General features: G+C 39.6%; 1 protein-coding gene across 2 annotated transcripts in view; it reads left to right on the forward strand.

The window, feature by feature from the left end:
* The first annotated feature begins 4,545 nt into the window (after positions 1-4,545).
* Positions 4,546-20,809, forward strand: part of NAV3 (neuron navigator 3) — a 273,398-nt gene continuing 257,134 nt past the window's right edge. For both annotated transcript variants that reach the window (XM_075728018.1, XM_075728019.1), the window contains exon 1: positions 4,546-4,788. In XM_075728018.1, coding sequence (XP_075584133.1) covers positions 4,546-4,788 — 243 coding nt within the window. The remainder of the gene's footprint in view (positions 4,789-20,809) is intronic.

Genomic DNA, 20,809 nt, shown 5'->3' on the forward strand with positions numbered 1-20,809 from the left:
ACCAGTGGGATGAAGCAGGGAAACAGCTCAGAACAGACCTCTGCAGTCTCTGGACCCCTGACATTTCCTGTTTGACCCTGGACACATGCAACAGCTTCCTTGTCGAAGATCATAGACCAGAAGGAGCAAACAAATCTCTTGGCTCCACTTTTGAGGCAGGTGTCCCCTCTCTTGATATTTCCTGTGGTCTGGGAGACACTGCCAGCTGTCTGATCAGTTCATGCGAGCAGTTTGTCTGAGGGCTGGGGGTACAGAAGGGGAGCAGCCTTCATGGGACTCGTTCTGGTATCAGATGCGATAAAGGAAAGGAAATTTATGCTGGGGTGTTGTGCTGTGAATGATTATCCCTGTTCAGTCTTGAGAACAAAAATTCACCTTGATATAACTGACAGATACCTTCTTTTATAAGGTGTCTTGGATTTCAGGTGTGTTTACTCTTGTTATATGTAATAAATATTACATCTTTTTCTGGGATGTGGGGATTATTATACTGAATGCAAACATAGTGACTTACTTTGAGGTGCAGATCATTCATCTAACTCATAATTTCTGTAAAAAAGTTGATTGCTTGATGCTTTCAGAGTTGTGCTTTATAGCCAAATTGTCACCATTTTTAACCATTATTAGCTAAAGAAATGGTCCTGCCTTCAACATTTTGCTGCAACTGCCACTACTGTTGACAAGACTACTAAGAACTGTGTTTTGACCTTTGCTCTGTTTTCCCATTTTTTGCTCTCCCTTTCCACTTTTATCTCCTTATCTAACATCCCACTTCAAACATTGCCGTCTGTTTTTTTCCACAGCTCAGTTGTCTTCTAGCTTCCTCATAACTCTCTAACCTTTCCTGCACCACTTCATCATTTCCCTTGTGTCAGGGCTTCAGTCATGATCTGCGTTCATCCTCCTGCATCCTGAATCCCCTACCTGACCGGCTTGAGGATGTCTAAGCTGATAAATGTCTAAGCAGGAAAATTAGAAAGCTACAGGTCCTCTCTCTGTACAATGTTTAGCCTGACCCGTTTCTTTGCAATCCCTTTCTAGATATGTCTCTATCAGCTTCATGTAACCAAGTGAAGATATGTGTCCCTTGTTTCTGTCAGCCATATCTTTTTACTTACTGCTTTCTCTATCCTGCCAACAATACTTCTGTCCCTCATGCCAGGCAGTCTGGTATTGTCTTTGACTTCATGTAACCCCAGGTTATAGCCACTACTTGCAACTCCTCCACCCCTCGTTTCTCACAGATATGCCTTCTTTGTTTGGGCACTATTCACACATATCTCAGTCATCCTCATTCCTTCTTTGGATTCTCCCTGGCAGCCCTGTTTGATGGTCACTTGGCTCCCCACCCCAGAGCTACAGAGGACAATCCCACCAAACTCCTACTGCCAGCGTGATGCCTAACAAGGCGCTCTTCTTTGCAGCTTCCAGCTTTGCCCTTTCCCCACAGTTATGCGCTGTTCCTCCCTTTACAGAATCCTTGTGGGCCCAGACACCTTCTGCCTGCAGTGCCATCCCCTGCCTGTCCAGCTCCGCCACCAGCACCTGCATCTGGTGCCAGTTTGCGCATGTTGTCCACAGATGCTTTATCCTGTGCTTTCCTGCTTGCATGGAAAACACTACTGAAGCTTAGCTGTTAAATACTCTTTTCCCCTGATATCATTCATAAAACCCACATTCATCGTGAGGTACGCTAAAGGCTTTTAAGCAAAAAATGTAGCTAAGTGATTTCTAAGGATAGCAGATGATTGTTTATTTATCTCTTGCTTAGAATTAGCATGAGAGAAAACAAAAAAAGGAAGACCAGACTTGCAACCAGGCTTGTAACCACATTCTTACCTATGGAGTAGTATTATTGTTTTCCTCCATTACCTTTCCTGATTCCTGCAAATGATCTTGTAGATTCTTCTTTGTATCTTTGGTAGACCAGAAGCACTTCTGGGTTTTGTCATTGTAAAAATTCTAGCCAAATGGGGTTCTGAAGTTGATGGCCCTGACCTGGTACTAGCTTAAAAGTCGTAATATAATGAATAATTATTTTGAAAGAGTAATAATTATTTTGAAAGAGTAACACCAGCTTCACATCATTGTTTCCAAACCCTGATGGTTATGTATTACAGATGACTCTCTCCTAGTAAGCTTGCTTACTTATTACTTTTAGGGTTTCTGTGCTGGGAAAATGGGTTGCAAAAGAGACTGTGGGTATCATGACCTCATCATTTGTATTCAAAAGAAGAACAGCAAGATTACCATAATGCATTACTTCACAAAATTATAACCCTGAGAAGTAATAAGATTCAATTACATTTTTTTGGCAAAGTCCTTTTTAAGAAAGTATCTGTCTCATGACTCTAGTTTATTCTTTGTCTTGATCAGTGGTTAACGGTCCTCATGAGGATTTTTCATCTCCTCAAACCTTGCAAAAGATAAATCCCTCTTTTCCTGTGGTCCGCTTCAGTCTTTGCATATGTGCACTTTCTAAAGCGTTAACTGTTAACAGTTGTGCCTAAGAAACCTAAATTCCTTACGCAGCCACAGTGTTTTATGATGCAGGAGAACAAATGTGGACCGCACAAGGAGCTTTCTTCCCCTTTGCTCTGCACGAGACCTGAAATGTCACACCGAACAAGAATATTCCACTTGTTGAAGCAGAGTGGTGGATCCTGTGGGCTGAATTGTCTAAAACGCAGAGCAGTTACCTTTGTGCAGTCTTGCATAATGCCCATGGCAGCTACTGTTAATGGTGGCAAAACCAAAGACAAGATAAGCAGAGGATGCTGAAATGGGTTTGCTGATCCTCTGTACACGAATTTCAAAACTCTGGACATTCCTAAACCAGGTCAGACTCACTCCTACAAACTACAAACAAGAATGGGATAGTTTATAAGTCAATATAGAGAGTTGAATTTTTAACTACTGTGTCAATGTGATCTTTGTAAGTAAAAGATAGGGGATGATACTGTGTATTACAGTTTTATTCTGCAAAATAATTTCAAAGGGTGATTTAAGAGGATCCTTTTAGTCTGCTTCTCATTTACTCTGTTTTCTTTTCAATGCTTTTTCTAACTCTTGCCATCCTTAATTTGAGAACTTAAAAGTCTGGAAGACTCTTATTTTCTCTTGGGCTTACATCTATAGTGTTAATCGTACATACTATTCAGGGAAGGCATAGTTAATAGCATGTAGGCTATTAGTGGCAGAATAGGATTCAGGTCATCCTATCTCTCTATGTTTTATTTTGGAAGAGGTAACAAGAAAAACATGTGCAGCATTTTTGTCCATAATGCTGGGTGATAAAATCCCATAGGATTTTAATGGTGTGGCATTTCTGCACATTTTTTTCCTTATATCACAGTTTAAAATGGGGTCCCCTGCCATAGACTCTCAAAGGAATTTACAGTTGTCCTTTTAAGTAAGCATTTATGCTGCTCAGCAATTTGGACTGTCCATTGTGACTCATTTTATAGCCTGCTCTGCTTGCCTATCTGTCTTGTATTTCCATGTACAAGGATTTGAGGTTGCCAGCAAGAATACTTCTATGAGCAATAAGCAGAAGTGATGTGTTGGACATGGACTTCATGGAGGTTTAAATGTTTTTAGAAAGGGAAGTGTTAACTTTGAATAGATGACGTTAGCACCACCACCAAGAAAGAAAGAAAAAAAAAAAAGAACTCTGAAAAGCTGTATTGACTAAATCTTCTAACAATGCTTGTGATTTTCCTATATCCTGCTCTGTGTTTTTGTATGGATTTTTCATAGCACAGACAGACGTTACCCACACTGTGATTCAGCGTCTGTTCCTAGCCACGCTCTTGCACGATTTTAACCTGATTTCACGGGAGGAACAGGGAATGAAACACCGTAGCTCATGGTTGTCAGCAGTGAAAAATAGCCAGGAATCAGACAAACAGCTTCATTGCTGAGATTATTTCCGGGATAAAAACTCTTCCAACAGCTGTTTGCTTTGGCCACTACTCAGGTCCTTTTTTTTTTTTTTTTTTTTAAATCAGAAAAAAAAAAGAAGAGGTTTGTTTTTTTTTAAGATGTGGGCTGGTTATTTATGTAGTCAGGAAGAGGTCTCTGCTTCCAGTGTTGTGGTCTCGGAGCTGTTTTGACAGTTGGAGTACGGGGAGGTTTCATCTCTTCTCTCCCTCCTTCTCTCCCATCCTTCATTCACTTAACGCACAGACCTGGAATGCTGTAGGAAGAAGAGAAAGCGAATTTATGAGTTCTTTAATCCCAGACAGGCAGCTCTGTGGCAGTTACCTTCAAGAAAAGTTCACGCCCCAAAGGAGTGTTTAGTCTTACAGAGCCACTGACTCACTGAGCAGTGCGTGTGAGTGGCTGCGCGGGAGAAGCGGAGAGATGAAGGAAAAGTTTTGCTTCCTTGTGAAACTCATAATATTATTGTTTTAAGACATTTTTTGAAAAGATGACTGCTACTTTTGTTTAAAGTATTTGTTCTGGAATTGCTGAAGCTGGAGTCTACCAGACTGAGGTCAGGAGCATTTTCTTTGGCAGAAAGAAGATACTTTTATAGAAGCCATGCCTGTACTTGGGGTTGCCTCCAAGCTAAGACAGCCAGCCGTAGGGTCAAAGCCTGTTCACACTGCCCTCCCGATACCCAACCTTGGCTCCGCCGGCTCGCAGCAGTGCTCACCAAAGTCTTTGGAGCTTACTGGGGCGGAGAGCTCAATGCTTTCTTGTCAGCTTACGTTAAAGTCAACCTGCGATTTTGGAGAGAGGAGAGCACTTCAAGGAAAAACCCAGGAGATCGAAGATAGCAAGGTTAGTTGTAAACTTTACCTGTGAATAGCAATTCTTAGAATATGTTGATTTGCTCAGACAAAAATCTGATAGAAACCTACTGCATGCAGAACTCGGGGGGGTAACTGGGTAAATAGACTTTTGCTGTCATCAGTGAACTCGCATAGCAGCCTTGGAAACTTGTTTTGCTCAGTGTTGCTGTTTGAATAAATATTCTGTTTGTAAATGTTAGTGTAAAATGCTTCACAGATGCATTTTGATAAGGATCAGTAGAATTGTAAGTAGAGAAAAATCATTCTGGCACCCAGTAAGTAGAGCAGTGACATGACAGTACTTTTAAAAAAAAAAAAAAAATCTTGGCTGCTTCATGTTATATTATGAAGTTTAAAAAGAGCTCTCACGCCCACACCTATTCCCACAGGGAGGGTCTTTCAAAATAAAAACAAGTAATTGATTTTCTTTTCACTTTTCAAATGATCTGGCTACTCTTGCTCCAGAACTGCTGAACCAGAAAAACAGCTTCTCAGTGAAAAGTACCTGTGTTTTTCTCTTCTGCAAAATAGCTTCTTCCTAGCCCCTATCTAGCTCTGATTCATTGTGATTTTTTAAAAAGAGGTTTGTCTGAAGGAGGATGCCACGATGTTTTTTAGACTGCTTAGCGTTTTTTCTTTTGTAAGGAGGTTCTTTCTGTGTCTTAATTAACAATTAAAAAAACTGATGCTTGATTTTCTACTAGCCTTTCTGCTGTAGTTGAAAACATTTTTCATGCTTTGAACATGAATATTGAGTACCTTTTTGTCAGTAGTATATATTCCTGCAGATTTTTCAGTCAGTGCATTACGGCTGCATGTGTGGTTTAACAGCTTCAGTAAGCAGTGTTATGTGAGGTTACTTTCCCTTGCTTTTCTAGTACTTTTGGTTTGTGGAACTGATTACCACACTGGGATTAAACATATATTTGTAGTTGTTTCTTATTTAGTTTGAGGACACTTGAGTGTCATCAGAGTTGTTAAAGTGGCAAGATACGCATAATATATGTACTTGGTTTTCCTTTGTTTTTAGTTACTGGGTTAATTCAGTATTATTGAAGAAAGTTGGTTTTGTGGTTAAAGCACAGAGTTGGGATTCTGAACATTTGGTTTCCTTTTTGATCCCTGCCACATATTTCCCCATGAGATTTTGGTCATGTCACTTAATTTTTCCCTTGGAGTTTTTTGTATCACCTCTCCCTGCCTTCCAAAGAGGATGCATTGAGGGTCTCAGACTTGCTATATAGAAATATAAGAAGGAGCAGATTGTTCATCTCTTCATTACCAGAAGTGATGAACAGTCTTCTTCTATGACATGAGTGTGACATGAAGATAATAATGCAACTTTTCAACACAACGCAATTCCTGCTTGCTTGCTTATTTTTAATAAAAATATTCTTTATGTTTCCTCCTTAATGTTCTTCAATGGATATGGCATGAAAAGTAAATTAGATTTGCAAGTACTATACTCAGAAGAAATAATACAGTTACATTGCCTACTGAGAGATGTTTCTTGAATCTTTAAAAAAGTGTGGAGAAACATATAAAGTCCAACATTCCCAGTAAAGCTTAGTGGCAGCTCTTTGCCTGATTTTCTTCCAGGTACATTTTTTTGAAGGATGCTCTTTTATTCACTCATATTACTATTTTAAGCAAGTTTCATGAAATCTTTCTGCCAAAGTAGTTTGGGCTATAAGGTGGGTGGTTATGATGAAGAAATTATTTTTAGGCTTTTCTTACTAGTAAACTTCAAGGTATCAGTCTAAAAATATCGAGTGCTATTTTTCTTCATCAGTGATGGAGATCCATGCCACCCTGTTTCCAAGTGCCAGGTAGCCTCAGCAGTATGTCCAGGTTATCTAAGCAGTAGTTCTAAGCACAGATTTGAGGGAGTTTTTAGGGTTAATGTCTCTTCAGGTTCGCTTAAAAGATGCAAGTTCTGCATTACAGATTGTGTTGTCCCAAAGCTTGACCATTTGTGAGTGCTGTTTCCAATAGGCCTTTGGTTGATTTCTTTGGTTAGCAAACATATTAATCAAACATGTGATATTCCTGTGTGGCTCTGTGGTATACAATGCTGTACGTTTGGAATGTTTCATTATAACAGTGATCAGATAAAAGGTCTTTCAATCAAAATGTAATGAATACCTAGTCTGAGTTTCCAACTGAGAGTAAAAGCTGCCTACATAGCATACTGCTTGTATGCTTATGTTATATCATTGGATATAAGGCAGCACTGATTTTTGAGGGAAAAGTGATGGATATCTGTCTGCAAAAGACAATGGAATATATGAATTAATCATCTCATTAACTTTTTCCCTTGGCTGCTGGATTGCAGCCTTTAGCGTTGCTTTCTTTGGTATTTTACATATGCTGCACTGTGGGTCACCAGCTTTCTCATCCTGTCTGGGACGCACTTAAATTTACACATGTAGTCACTGTGACATATCCTGTTGCTATCTATAAGTACTACGGATTCCAAGATAGATTTGGGTTATACATGTCAATACAGTAGGTCATTGCCACCCAGCTGTTTCCTCTATGGCCTTCAGTTTCACCACACCTGATTGTTCAAGACTTTTGACACTTGTGTTGGCTTTCTCGCACAACTGCCCTGCCAAGGCTGGTTAGGAATACAGCTGCAAGCATCAGTTCTCTTTTCCCTAGGCGTCTCTCCCATCTCACATGATTTTGCTGCACTTGCATATGTAGTCTTGGTTGTTTGCTTTTTTGTGGACAAGATACAGGTTGAAGTTTAATAAAAGTGTTGTTATTATTTGAATAAAAACTGGTAGAAAAAGTTTGAGGTGATTATGTTCAACTTTTTTCTTAATTGGATAGAACACAGTTAAGCCTAGGAAAGCAAATAATAAGTTGCTACTGATTTAAATTATTCTGTGGGTAATTTATTCAACTACACTTTTGTTCAAAATTTTAATAATTTGTGCTTTGGTACCTAACTCACATAAGGGTCCGTCTGCTTTCTTGCTAAACACACTAATGTTTAAACTGACTGCATGAACACTTATGATGTGAATAGTCATGCAAAATATTTGAACGCAAGCATTCAGAGCACATTCTTTTTCCCTGAGTATCATATAGACAAAAGTTTATTCCTATATATGTACACAGGAAAGGAATCCAGCTGCTGGATTCATGAGGTGAAATGCTGGCTCTCTTTGAAGCAGATGGAGTTTTGCTGTTCAGTTGGAGTGTTTTTATGCAAACCCACGTCTGAAAACACCAATATCTCTTGTAATATTTTTCTAACTGTGGGTACAGTATTATTTATATTTCTGTGCCACCACTTTTATATTGCTTGCTAAATTAATAAGACCAAACTTATCACAGAATCATAGAATCGTTTATGTTGGAAAAGACCTTTAAGACCATCCAGTCCAACCATTAACCTAACACTACCAAGTCCACCACTAAACCAGTTTAGGGTAGAGTAATAATGTTTCCTGGCTTGGTGGCTGGATTATTTTTTAATGAAAGTAAAAACTAGGAATCATTAAGGTTGTAAAGGACCTCTAAGATAATCAGTCCAACCATCAACCCAACACCACGATGCCCACTAAACCGTGTCCCAAAGTGCCATGTCTACACATTTTTTGAACACCTCCAGGGATGGTGACTCCACCACCTCTCTGGGCAGCCTGTTCCAATGCCTGACCACCCTTTCCGTAAAGAAATTTTTCCTAATATCCAGTCTAAACCTCCCTGGCCGCAGCTTGAGCCCATTTCCTCTCATCCTATCACTAACTACTTTGGAGAAGAGACCAACACCCATAGCATCGTGTCATGCTAGGCTGCCTTGTGATACTGTTCTAGTTGTAGAATAGACTATTAAACAGTAACAAAATGAAAAAATATCAAGCCATATAGTAGAAAGGTAAATGAAGCAATGGCTTAAAAGTAAAGGAATGAAAAAAAGAGTTTCTTCACAAACCCAACTTATTTTGGTCACTAAATGATAACTCTGCGCTATATTGACCTGTAGCAAAATGCCAGTGGCAACAGTGTTTTGCTCCAGGTCACCATGATTGATTTCAGCTGCCCTCAGACATTTGATGGTGCAGATGCAAGGGCACTGCCACAAATCCTCTCTGGCACAAAGCTGAGCAGCTGCTGGGAGTTAGCACCCCTGCTAGGCACTCTGGTCTTCTGTTCTGGCTTCCCAGGGCTGCTCCTGGCAGTGCTCTGCTTTATGCTTCCAGGGTTTTCCTCCCATCATCAAACTTTCCCCTTTCAAGAGCACTGCACCATCATTTATGCTTGCAAACTGAATTTTGTCTGAGCTGAATCTGATATATTAATTGTAGTGTTTTGGTTATATGACTTGAAGGATAAGATTTTAGCCTTCTTTCCTGTGTTAATTCATTCCTTTACTGTCATATTATCTTATTTCTTTTTTTTTTTTTCTTGTTTTCAGTTTCTCTTTGTCCATGCTATCTGTCTGCTGCTGTCTGCTTTATCTGCTTCTTCCTTCCTGTTGGCAGACAACTTTACAGGCTTCTGCATATGACTTATTTTTCTCTGTATCCACTAATCAAGTCTTCCTGTCATGACTGCAACATGTCACAGTCACTGTTCATTATTGGAAAGTGCTAGTCAGGCTCTACATCTGATCCAGTACATATATGTAAACCTAAAACTTTTCTAGATACTTCAGGCTTGTGGTTTTATATTAAGATTCTTGTGGTATGGAGATACTGGTATTCAGAGGATGCATGGACAGTAATTTGTGATCTCCCTTAAAGGGGTCCAGCCCCACCAAGTTCATCATTAGCAGTCTAACTCTAAGACAGGAAGACTTCAGGGGAACTCAGGAAATGGATCTGCTGCAAGGTCTTTTGGAAGAAATGACAAAGAATATGATGTGTCCACCTGGGGAGAGAGACATGACTGGCTGCTTCTGTAGAGCACAGAAATCTGAGCAGTAAGGCTGGGGAAGCTGTCTGTAAATCAGTAGAACAGAGAAGAATAGATGCCCTCTACCTGGGGAGTATAGCCAACAAAGAATGGGGTCTGAAACACTTAGTTGTACCAAATGAACATCATTAAAGTAATCTAAAATGAATGTCAGTGTCACAAAACAAAGCTAAATACTTTGATGTGATTAGGCAAAAACACATGCTGCTGCTATTAAAGTGACTTTTGAGGTCCACTTCTTTTAGTATGATACTGTTGCATCTCAGTCTTAGTCTGAGGGCTTCCAGTGTTATTCAGCCAGCCCTGTTGCAGTAGGACATTGGAATGAGCATGGAAACCTCCCATTTTTTCCTCATCAATTGTCAGCAGTTTGTCGGTGGTGTAGTAACTCCTGCCCGTCACCAGACACCAGACTTGGAGGACAGCTAGGCTCCTCTATCCAGACAGATCTCAAGACAAATATTTTTGCTTTCCATACATGGGTGGAGCTCCTGCTCACACCAACGGGAGTACTGTGCACATTGGAAAACCAGATGTGTGCCACGAATGACTTCCATATCTCTGTCTTTCCTCAGCTAACCCTTCCACGCAATTTACTTAGGTTCTGTGTGACCCTTTCCCACCATTCCCCAAATCTCTCCCAAGCAGAGCATCTGTTGCAATCTCACATCTCTTTGACCTTTTGATTTCTTGGATACCTTTTTATCCAGTCTCTCAGGGCCAAGCTCCACCAAGTTTCTTGACATACTGAATCTAGGGAACATAAATAAACGAGTTTGTTTCCCCATTTTGTCATACCCTTCCTTTTCTCAGGGCTAGTGCATTGGAGATGTCTGCCTTGTGGGTTGGCAAGAAAGGAGGCTGCTCATTGTGCCGAGTGTTTCATTTACAGCACTACAGCCAAGGCAACAAAAAGGGCAGCAGAAGCAGCCAGAGACCGCCTATCTTCTCCCCATAGTGACCGCTAGTGACGGGAAGCCAGCATTGTTTCAAAAGCACTGAACGAGCTGCCAGAAATTTCAGTCGGCACTGCTGACACCTGGGACTATGTGTGTTTAAAATTCACACAGCCCCAGTGAAGCCAGGACAGTTGGCAGGAGTTCAGATTGTCAGCAATTTCAGCTTCTTGCCTTGTGCTCTGAATTATTTCTTTATCAAACAGATAACAGTGTTTTTAATGCTCTTTATGTATCCAGCACCATCTGTCTACGCTATATTATAACTGATTTAAGAGCCTCATGCTGTATGAGCTTGGAGTCAACTTCGCTGTTACATGTTGATTTTCTAATCATCTGTACCAAGCACATTTTTATATAGTTGAGATAAATGTACAGTAACACAACATGCAACTGTCAAAGCTTTTGTATTTGTGAGCAAATTTTACTGAGTGTAGGTTGAAAGATGCTTTTTGTTTGCAATTTGTAATGGGGATCATGGATAGGAGGGTGTTTACCAACCTGAGCTTAAGACCTCTGCCTACCTTTCTACTGCTTTTGTCCTATTTCTCTCACAAAATAAGAATGTAGAACTCAACATATTTCATGTTAATTTGTGTGTTGCAAGCTGGTATTAGGCATCAGCAGAAAACAGTTACTCTTACTCTTTTGTATTGCCTCTGTGCCTAGGGAAGCTGCGTGGTGATTTCCTGACCAAAAAACTTTTCATTAAAAAATCCTTTCCTTGAAAATGACAGTGTGTCTGAGTGTTGATGCACTGCGGATGCACCAGCAGAGCTCCAGAACCTGAAGCAACCCAGTAACATTTGCTTGGTGCAACACTCTTGCAGCCCCTTGGGGTAATCTGTTCTCCATGACCATAAGTGGAGATAAGTGGTCTCCATCTCTAGATAAAAATAATGGGAGGTTTTAGTTAGGCTTTAGTAAAACTTCCTAGCAGTAACAGCTGTTAAACAGAGTAACACTTTGCATGCAGAAGATACAGCGTCTCCATCACTGGCGTATTTTGAAAAACAAACGTGTGTACACCTGCCATTCATAGCATTACTGGCACTGATTCTTCCTTGTGCAAAGGACTCAATGGCCATCCCGATGGTCTTCTCATTCTCTTTTCTCATTCCTTGATTCAGCTGATTGCAGGTCTGTGGTAATGAAACCATGCTACTCCGGGAACCCGAGCTGACAGCCCTGTGGCCCACAGTGCCATAGAGATGTAAGGACTTCCTTTGGAGACAGCTTTGCTACCTTAGAAAAAATGCCATTGTATGATATGGGAGTTTCTGGAGGCATTTTACTGAAGTATTGCAGTTCCAGTTAACTTTCCCTAAAGCACAGATAGGGTATCATTGGAGACCATCCAGCTAGTTGCTTGCTTGGAAACACTCATTGCCCTGGCGTATAGGATATCAGTATTGGAGTGCCCTCATGCCTGAAGATCCTGTGAAGTCTGGCAGAGGAGTGACTCTCAGGGACTCAATTCTTTGCTCTATAACAATGAACATAGAAGCCCTGTGACCCCAGTTCACTTTGGGGCTCTGAGGTCCTTTAAAAATCCCTTCAGGAGCATGGCAGTGAGTATTTCAGCTGGCTGCATTTTGTAGGTGCTGGACAGACTGCTGCCTAGAAGACAGGAGCATCCCAATGCACCCAGGAGAGTGAGGGGTACCACCAAGATTAGGAAGTTCAGTTCAGCTGAAACACTTTTCCCTCAAGTAAGAACATATGAGAATGTCCTTTCTGTGGATTTTTTCTCAGTTTCAACCAGACCTCGATCCTAGAAACTTTTACTAGATTGATGCCTTATCACAACAGGTAGTGTGCATGCACACAGAAGTTAGTCAGAGCCCTACAGAATGTGTGGCTCTATTACACGGAGTGTGGGAGAAAGGAAAAAATATTATCCCCACAGTGCAGCCGGAGAGGAGAGATTAAAGGGGAAATGGATGATTTTCCCACACTCAGGCTGGGACTTTGTGGCAGAACAAGGAATTTCAAGTCCTATATATCTTGAGTCCCAGTCTCCGCATCATAACCACAAGCCCATCCTTTGTCTTTTCTACGGGATCAGTTAAGAATAAAACATCCAGATAATGAGTTCTTTTTCCTGCTTGCTTCAAAAGGCCAGTTTTGGCTTTTTCTTCATTTCAATGTCAGTGGCTACCACCAGTGTGGGCCCAGCTCTGAGCTGGAGTTGGAATTTTACTCCAGGAGCCACATTCTTTGATTTTGGTGTATTCAATCAACACAGACTCTGCCACAATGTATTAGAGATGCAGAATACATTGTGCCCTTTGTGGAGTGGTGTAACACTCATCAAAAGTCCTGTGTGCAGTGGTGTTGATAGGCTTTTCACTTATTAAATATGATGTGGGAAGTATCGTTATGGAATAAAAGCAGGCCTTTTTTAAGGAGAGATGACTTCTTCGGTCCTAATTTCTGCCCCTGAATAAACTGTCTAGCTTCCTGGTAGCAGAAACTCTTGTATTTAGTAAATAATAAGGCCACCAATTACAAATGAGAAGTGCTAGTTGTTTTAACTATGTGTTCATTCTGGTCTAGGTCCACTGTCTTTTTTTCTCTAGTACTCTAATTTTTTTGAGTCATGTAGGTTTTCTTGCACTTGCATACAGGGCACGCAAAGAGTAGTTCATTTAAAGCAGCTCTGTCTTTCACTTTGACCCGATTCACAGGATGTGGTCTTGGAGGAAGCCCATGCCTTAACAATAGCCTTTTGACAGCGAGGGTGTTTGGGGATTAAGCTGGAAGAGGAGGAAGCCTCTATCTATTCTCAAACCTACTAGTGGAATATTTTGTGCGAATCTTCACTTGCCCACGATGTTTTTAAGGTCACAAACCTTTCTTTTTTGTTTTTACTGGCAAGAGGATGTTGGCTGAAAGATATCATAACTTATTTAAAATTCAGAAAAGGAATGCAGAGTGTTTTGTCTGCTAAATGTGAAGGGATAATTCCCCCGTGTAAGATGTGCAGATTTCTGATGGCTCTTGTGTATGTTCTGTGTAAACCAAGTTGAGAGAACTTGGAAAATAAGCAAATCAAAGGGAAGCATGATTTTAAAGTGGTTAGGGCTGGATCATAGTATTTCTGGATATATAAACTGAAAAGGTGCCAGCCACTAAACGTCCGTACTAACTCTGCATAAAACATGAGAGAAGTTAACCATATTAGTATTGTCCTAACCTACTTTCAGCATGACTTATCTTTCTAGTTATGTTTATTTTCCTGTAAACCCTCCTTTACTGCTCTGCCCCTCTGATCTTAATACAGTGGAAAGCATTGCGTCTTTCTATATATCTCAATAGCAGTTAAAAATATTTTATTCAGGTGAAACTCTCCAATAAGTGAATTGCAGCAAATTTGAAAAGCTGGAACAAAAATGGACATTGAGCTCTCTCTTGTGTTTTCTATTTCAAAATATCTCCCTTCGACAGTTTTAACACCTGGGTTTGTATCATGTTGATGCTGTGTTAAACTCCAAAGGATTTGGCGGTGAAAACTTCCTGTTGTGCATCAGGATTTGATTTACAGGGCATGTGTAAAACCATCACAGCTTAGTAATCAGAGTGGTCATGCACAGAAAGATGACTTCCTAGCAAGTGGTGTAAAACATTTGACCACTTTCATTAATCAGGAAAGGCTGCATGGCTCATACGTGATTTAGGGTGAGTAAGACATAAGTCAGGGCACAGGACTTTTACTCACCACTACAACAATGGGATTTCCTGGCAACACATCTATGCAGTAAACAGCCTGTTTGCTTTCTTTTGAGGGTATTTTTTTTGTTTTGGTTAGGCTTTTGGTTTTGGGGGGGGCGGGTTGTAAGCTGTCTCTGTAGTGGAAATAAATAGGCATTAAATAAGAATGTGAAATAACAAATAAAAGTTCAAAAGGAGTTTAGAAATTTCCTCAGCTGATCAGTCTGCCTGCTTTAGTCATTGCTGGCCAGCTCACCAGCCAGAGACAGAGTGCTGGAAGGAAGAACTGAAGGAATCTGTTTCTCATGAAGGAGCTGCACAAATCTGAAAGCTTGAGAGCTGCAGGTTCAGATTTGCGTTTGAAATGCCTCTGAGAGGGAGTAGGGCCTAGCGACTTGTATGGGAAGCAACAATCTAGTTTCACTTCTGGTTTCTATCAAGTACCTCCTAGAACTTAGCTCATATGTAAGACAGTAATAATGCCATAATTTTTAGAGTAAAGTTGTTTGGTGGCTAAGTACTGATTCATTTTATTTTTTTAATATTGAAGAAGTAATCCAATTAGCTACTTTTTACTGAAGTTACTTTGAATGACCTTAGAAAAAACCTAATTAGTTACTGATGTTAACAGCTTCCTGTCTGTCAGTTTAATAATGCATCCATTCTCTGTTCTTGTTTGTAATAAGAAGACACAAGTAGAAGGCATTTCATATACAACATACATTTTTCCTGTGGAAATATGTGATCCTGACAAAGGTAAGAAGAGAATAATGACATCTTCACTGTTTTCTGTACCTCACTGCTGAAGACTGGTATGTTTCTGTGTTATTAGCTGAAACCTAAGAAGCAGGTTGCTCCACAGAGAAACTGTGTAGTTATTGAGAGTCAAAAAGCCTGTTCATGGGCAATGCCATCTCCAGATGCATTTTTTATTTGATACAGTCTAATTTTCAAAACTTTCAGATACTGACTGCTCTGGAGCAAGAACTAGGTTACTTCAGCTGGGTGTCTGGATTGGGTTCTTGATTGTATCACCCATGAATGAGGGAAAAGAATCCCTCTCAATCTAGGACAGCTATGTCAGTCACAGCCTTAAAGAGCTTTAGTTTGTAAGATAAGCTAATAGCACAAGGGAGTGGGGAATACAAGAAAAATGCATAGAAGTGAAAACAAGGCTTTCCTCCCAGGGCCCCGCCATGTCAATGCAGGATTTTTCTGGGTTATTCTGCCTCATCTGTGGACATGAAGCAGAGAAGATGTAGAGTCATGAGGGAAGATGAAAAAGCAAATCAAATGAAGTTTCAGAGAAGGGAGCACACAAGACTGAGGGTATTGGGTAGTGGTGCATCGGACTAAACACTGTCATTCAAAAAAATTACTTAAAGGGAATTTGGCAACAGAAGAAGAATATAATACAAGAGATTCAGATCAGCAAAAGAGATACTGGAGAACTCAGACTCCCTAAAAGCAAGGGGATTAGGGACATATTTGCATCTATGGAAAATTTGATCTCTTTTCTCCTGAACATTAGAGGTGATCTCATTTAATTTGAGAGAAGTTGTAAGATCTCATTGTGAAATAGTGATATAAATCCCAGCAAAGGCAGAGCGATAGTGGTCACATTTCAGTCTAAGGGGACAAACGTTTCCTTCACATCACATTAAAAATTTCAGCTTAGATGACAATAAAGTCAGGATTTTCAACAGTAATTTTCACTCAGATGTATACATATCTTTAACGATCTCAGCGGCCTTTGCACAGAGTAACCCGAGATTCACAATGCGGTTATGACATAAACAAGTTATTTTGTCCTAATTGATTAGATAGAAATATTATGTATCTTGATCAAGCCATAAATCCAAGAACTGGACTTTTGGAAGGTGAATATTGGTCCCTGCTATATTAACAAACCTATCTTTGTAATTCAGACCATTTCTTGCAAAACTCTGCATGGATGCAATAGTTAACCAGAACTGAAGGCTGAGTGGAGGCTTTTTACAATGTATGCACATTGCTGCCATTTCAGAGCAACAAAAGATTTTGCATCTTTTGGAAAAGTTTGGGGTATTACTTCATATAGTTCCTCTATAAGGCAAAGTATAACAAACTGGTAATTCCTGAGATGGTGGCCTTGTCTTGGTATGACTTGTGTGATTCTATCACTGGCTGTGCCATGATACAACTATTTTTTTGTGTTGAAACATTTTGACAGAAATATACAAGTAGATACTTCATTACAAAATAAGAAAATCTAAGGGCAGCGGCTCACTTCTAAAAGTACCTTTTGTTGGCTTAATTAGGCTTTAAGAATGATGATGTTTTAACTAACACTTGATACAATTCCAGGTGGTGATTTAAGGACTGTGTAAGGCAGTATTACTTCACAGTGCTTCTTCATTTGTCAGATCAGCCCAATGTCTTCATTTGAATGCAGTTTGGGGCTTTTCTCCTTAAGTTATTTAAACTCTTCAGAAGATCTATTTAACTAATAATTTTTGTGCTCACCTACATAACTTCATTCTGCAGTTGCTTTTAGGATACTTTCAGATGTGTTACAGTGTGCCAAGCATTGGCGTGCCCTAACATTTTCAGAGCAGCAGGACACAGATTGGAGTGGAGATGACTGAAAATGTTAAGACAGCAAATCATTGACCGAATAGATTACTACAGCTCCTCTAAAGCCACTGTGAGATTTCATTTTTATAGCACAGAGATAATAAATGTAGGTTTAGCATTTTGGCACCAGTAGTACATCCTAGGTAGACTGAAACCACTATACATACTTAGTTTGTGGTGCAGATTAAAGATAGAGATGCCTATGTATGCTCATATACAGGTAGCTATTGGCATTTATCTATGTATTTACAAAAGTTTAAAGTATATTCAATAATTTTTTTTTTTTAAATACTGTGGAAGGCCATTTAGAGACATATTTAAATGAGCTACACACTTCAATAATTTTTTATTGATACACATGTATCATACGTCACATACATTACAAATATATATCAATACTTATTATACATTTGTACATATATATACACATACGTCACATGTCATATATGTTATCTTTTTGCTGAAGACTTAGATAGGGTAGAATTACTGTTCATAGTAATAAGAGTGAGATGTCCAACACATCCTTTTGCTTTTCGTTATTTGTAGAATTAATTAATATGTTCAATACCAAAACAGGCAAAACCAGCAGAAGCACTGATCACTGTGCCATTTAGACCATGAGTTTCATCCAGTGCATCCACAGCACTCTTAGCAGTAGCTCAGCAGCCCAAATTCCCAGTTGCAGGCAGAGGACTGGCAGGCAGCTCTGCGGTCTGTCCCTCCACTGTCCCTCTCCTGGGCTGCATTGCCTCCCCCTGTTCCTTTGGGTCATGAGCTGCCTCAGCAAAGCCGAGGAGACCAATGCAGAGACGGTAAATAAAATTTTTAAGTTATTGAGGGGTCAGTTTCCAAACAGACTAGAATTTGTCACCCTGTATTTGTAGTTCTCTGCAGTTCTCTGCTTTTATCAGCTCCCTGATGTCCTTCAGGGAGATGTCCATTGTTTGCTCCATCACTTTAAAGACGTCATTTTAGAAACATGACAAAATCAGCCCTCCAAAATAAGAACTCACTGCCTTCTTGTTGAAAACAGTGAGAGTTTCTTCATTTACTCACTGGAGTAAGAACATAATCCCATTTCATTGTGACTAGACAATTCATAACCTCTTACATTATCACAAGATAGATTTTCAAGCAACAGGCTGTTTCTTCTTCCACAAACCAGCACGGTATTTTTTAAACAAACAAACTGCATCCTGTCGTGGAGGGTGTTATGTCTGTAACTGTTCTTGTTACTCTGCTGTATGAAAGTGTGTCTAATGTCATGATTATGTAGGCAAGTAAAATAAAATAGCAAATAAAAATATTCTGCTATCGTGAAAAATATGAAATATCTTGGTTTAAATTTTTACTTTTGTTCATTTTTAAATGCTTCATAGACACATATTTGTTATTGGAGTATTCCAGCCTCAATCAAAACCTAAACTCCAATAAGGTATATGATTAAAGTCTCTGTACTCAGCTTTCTTCATGACTCAAGAAATCCATCCTACTGGCCATCCAACCATCAGGCACTGCCACAGGGTGAAGTTGTTTTTGAGAAATTTGATTAACATCTCTGCCAGACATTCTGTAACAAGGTTTTACAGGTAAGCTTGGACAGGAAGTGCCACCGCCAGTGCTGCTACTTGGGGAAATCCATTTATCTCTCAATAGATGTATTGATGTACTCTTCCCTATTTGCTTGGGTCATACAGATTGTATATCCATTATTTTGTGGGTGCTTTGGTGGTTATGGGCAGAGCTACAGTCTGTGTCAGGGTCCCTAGCACTGTATGGGGAAATCTCGAAATAAAATGTAGTGCATTGTAGGTCCAGGACACTCATTTTTTGGGAATGTTAGGCTATGTTGGTATCCTGAGCTGTTCTATGCCAGATGACAGGTATTTTCTGATGATCAGGTAATCTGAGACTTTTATTCACGGAAATTATGGGTTTAAAGGGAAAAAAAAACCAAACCCGACTTCTTTGTGCACTGAAAACATTCAGAATAAATTGTTTTATGAGAGCCAAATGTTACAGAAAAAATAAAAATCTTCGCATCTCTATTTTTTGTTGTATTCTGTCTGTTTAGATGATCTATGGAATTTAGCTAATTAAAAAATCCCCAAATATTTAGGTTATGCTTGTTGCTGAAGTGTTTGGAAATACAGATTTTTATTATGAGTGATATCATATTGTGTTTTTGAACAAAAATTCATAACCATGATTGGCATGTCACTGCCTTTAATTTCCTTGTATGGTACAGTATGCAGTTCACATCCATTTTATGCACTGTATAGTCAAACTTGAGCATGCACAAACAGTATGAGGAAAGGGTAATCAATCTGACTGCGTGAAAACTCTGAGGAAATACTGATAAGTAAAACAGCTCATAAATTCTGCATAGAGAATTGTTCACATTCATGGCTCCAAAGATTAAAACTGAGGCTCCTTCTGTCCCACCCGTAAATGACTTTTGGCAGTAGAAATGTGCTCAGTAAAAATCTGCTCACAATCCTTATTGCCAATCCATATCTACCTTCTCTGTCTTATTCTACATACCAAAAGACTCCAGTCTGTACAGACCAGACCGTTGTTCTGAAACATATTTCTTTAATGAAATCTTTCTTTTCGAGTTAAGTAATATTAGGTCCTGAGAGCTGAACGTTGTTGTTAAGTCAGGATTAAGTGCATGTGATAAATAGTCAGCATGAATAGAAGATGTGGAGCACAGGGGACAGGCTGTTTGGGACTGCTTTTTCCTGTCTGCAAATAACTTGGGACCAATGGAAAATATCAGAAAAGTTCAAGAGAGTCCTAGCTCTTTTTCCTGCATCATAGATCAGTGAAGTCCAGTGTTAACATAGAGTGGGGAGCACAGAACAAAAACTGTCTTGAGGAGAACTTGTTAATTCTGCCTTGTAATTTTTGCATTTATTGAAAACTGAAGCAATATTAGTTCTATCTGTCAGACTAGGAAAGGGTGGAGGATTCTGCTGGAGGTTGAGAACAGACAACACACAGGCAAGAAGTTAGCGTCCAGATATTTTCAGAGATCATACGGAGGCTCCGATCACATTGGAATTCATCTTACCTCATCATAGCCAGTTAAAAGGTTGGTGTCTAGCCTGAGCTATTTGCTTGGGCTTCTACTATGGCCAGATGGTAGAGATAAATACTTCTTGAGGGCAATTCCTTTCCCTTTTCTGAGATGTTTATGTAAAGGTAGAATGACTCACCCTCTGGAGGTATGTACCTATTCCTTAATTAAGGGGAGACGAGCCATCTAATTTAAGTTAAACACCTAACTTTCAGTGTCTAAAATTACTTGGAATGAATCTTACCTGTACTATAGAACTTTTATTTGGGAAGGTGTTCTTTTTCCATGTACTTATTATTAATGTTATCATTATTATTACAGATTGTACATCTGTGTTCCAAAGTACATTATTTAAATCTTTTGAGGCTACTTTGAAAGCTAGCACAGATGTGGCCTTGATAAGGGAGACGGATCTGGGCATGCTTTTATCGGAGGGGCATGCTTTTATCGGAGGGGCATCCTTTTTTTGATTCTTAAAACAGATTGGGGATATAAAGTTACGGAAAGTCCCTGAGAAGTGGTGAGGAGGAGTGATGGGCAAGCAAAGATAATACTAAAATGAACCAGTTGCATAGGAAATTGAGATATCTCTGTGAAGGAGACATGTTTCACTTTGATACATTCTCACAGTTTTCTGCTCAGTGCTACAGAGATAGTAGAGATAGTGAAATGGATTGTTACCCAGAATGACTATAACAAATTAGTTTACT

This window comes from Pelecanus crispus, chromosome 1, assembly GCF_030463565.1.
Source record: "Pelecanus crispus isolate bPelCri1 chromosome 1, bPelCri1.pri, whole genome shotgun sequence".
Taxonomy (NCBI): Eukaryota; Metazoa; Chordata; class Aves; order Pelecaniformes; family Pelecanidae; genus Pelecanus; species Pelecanus crispus.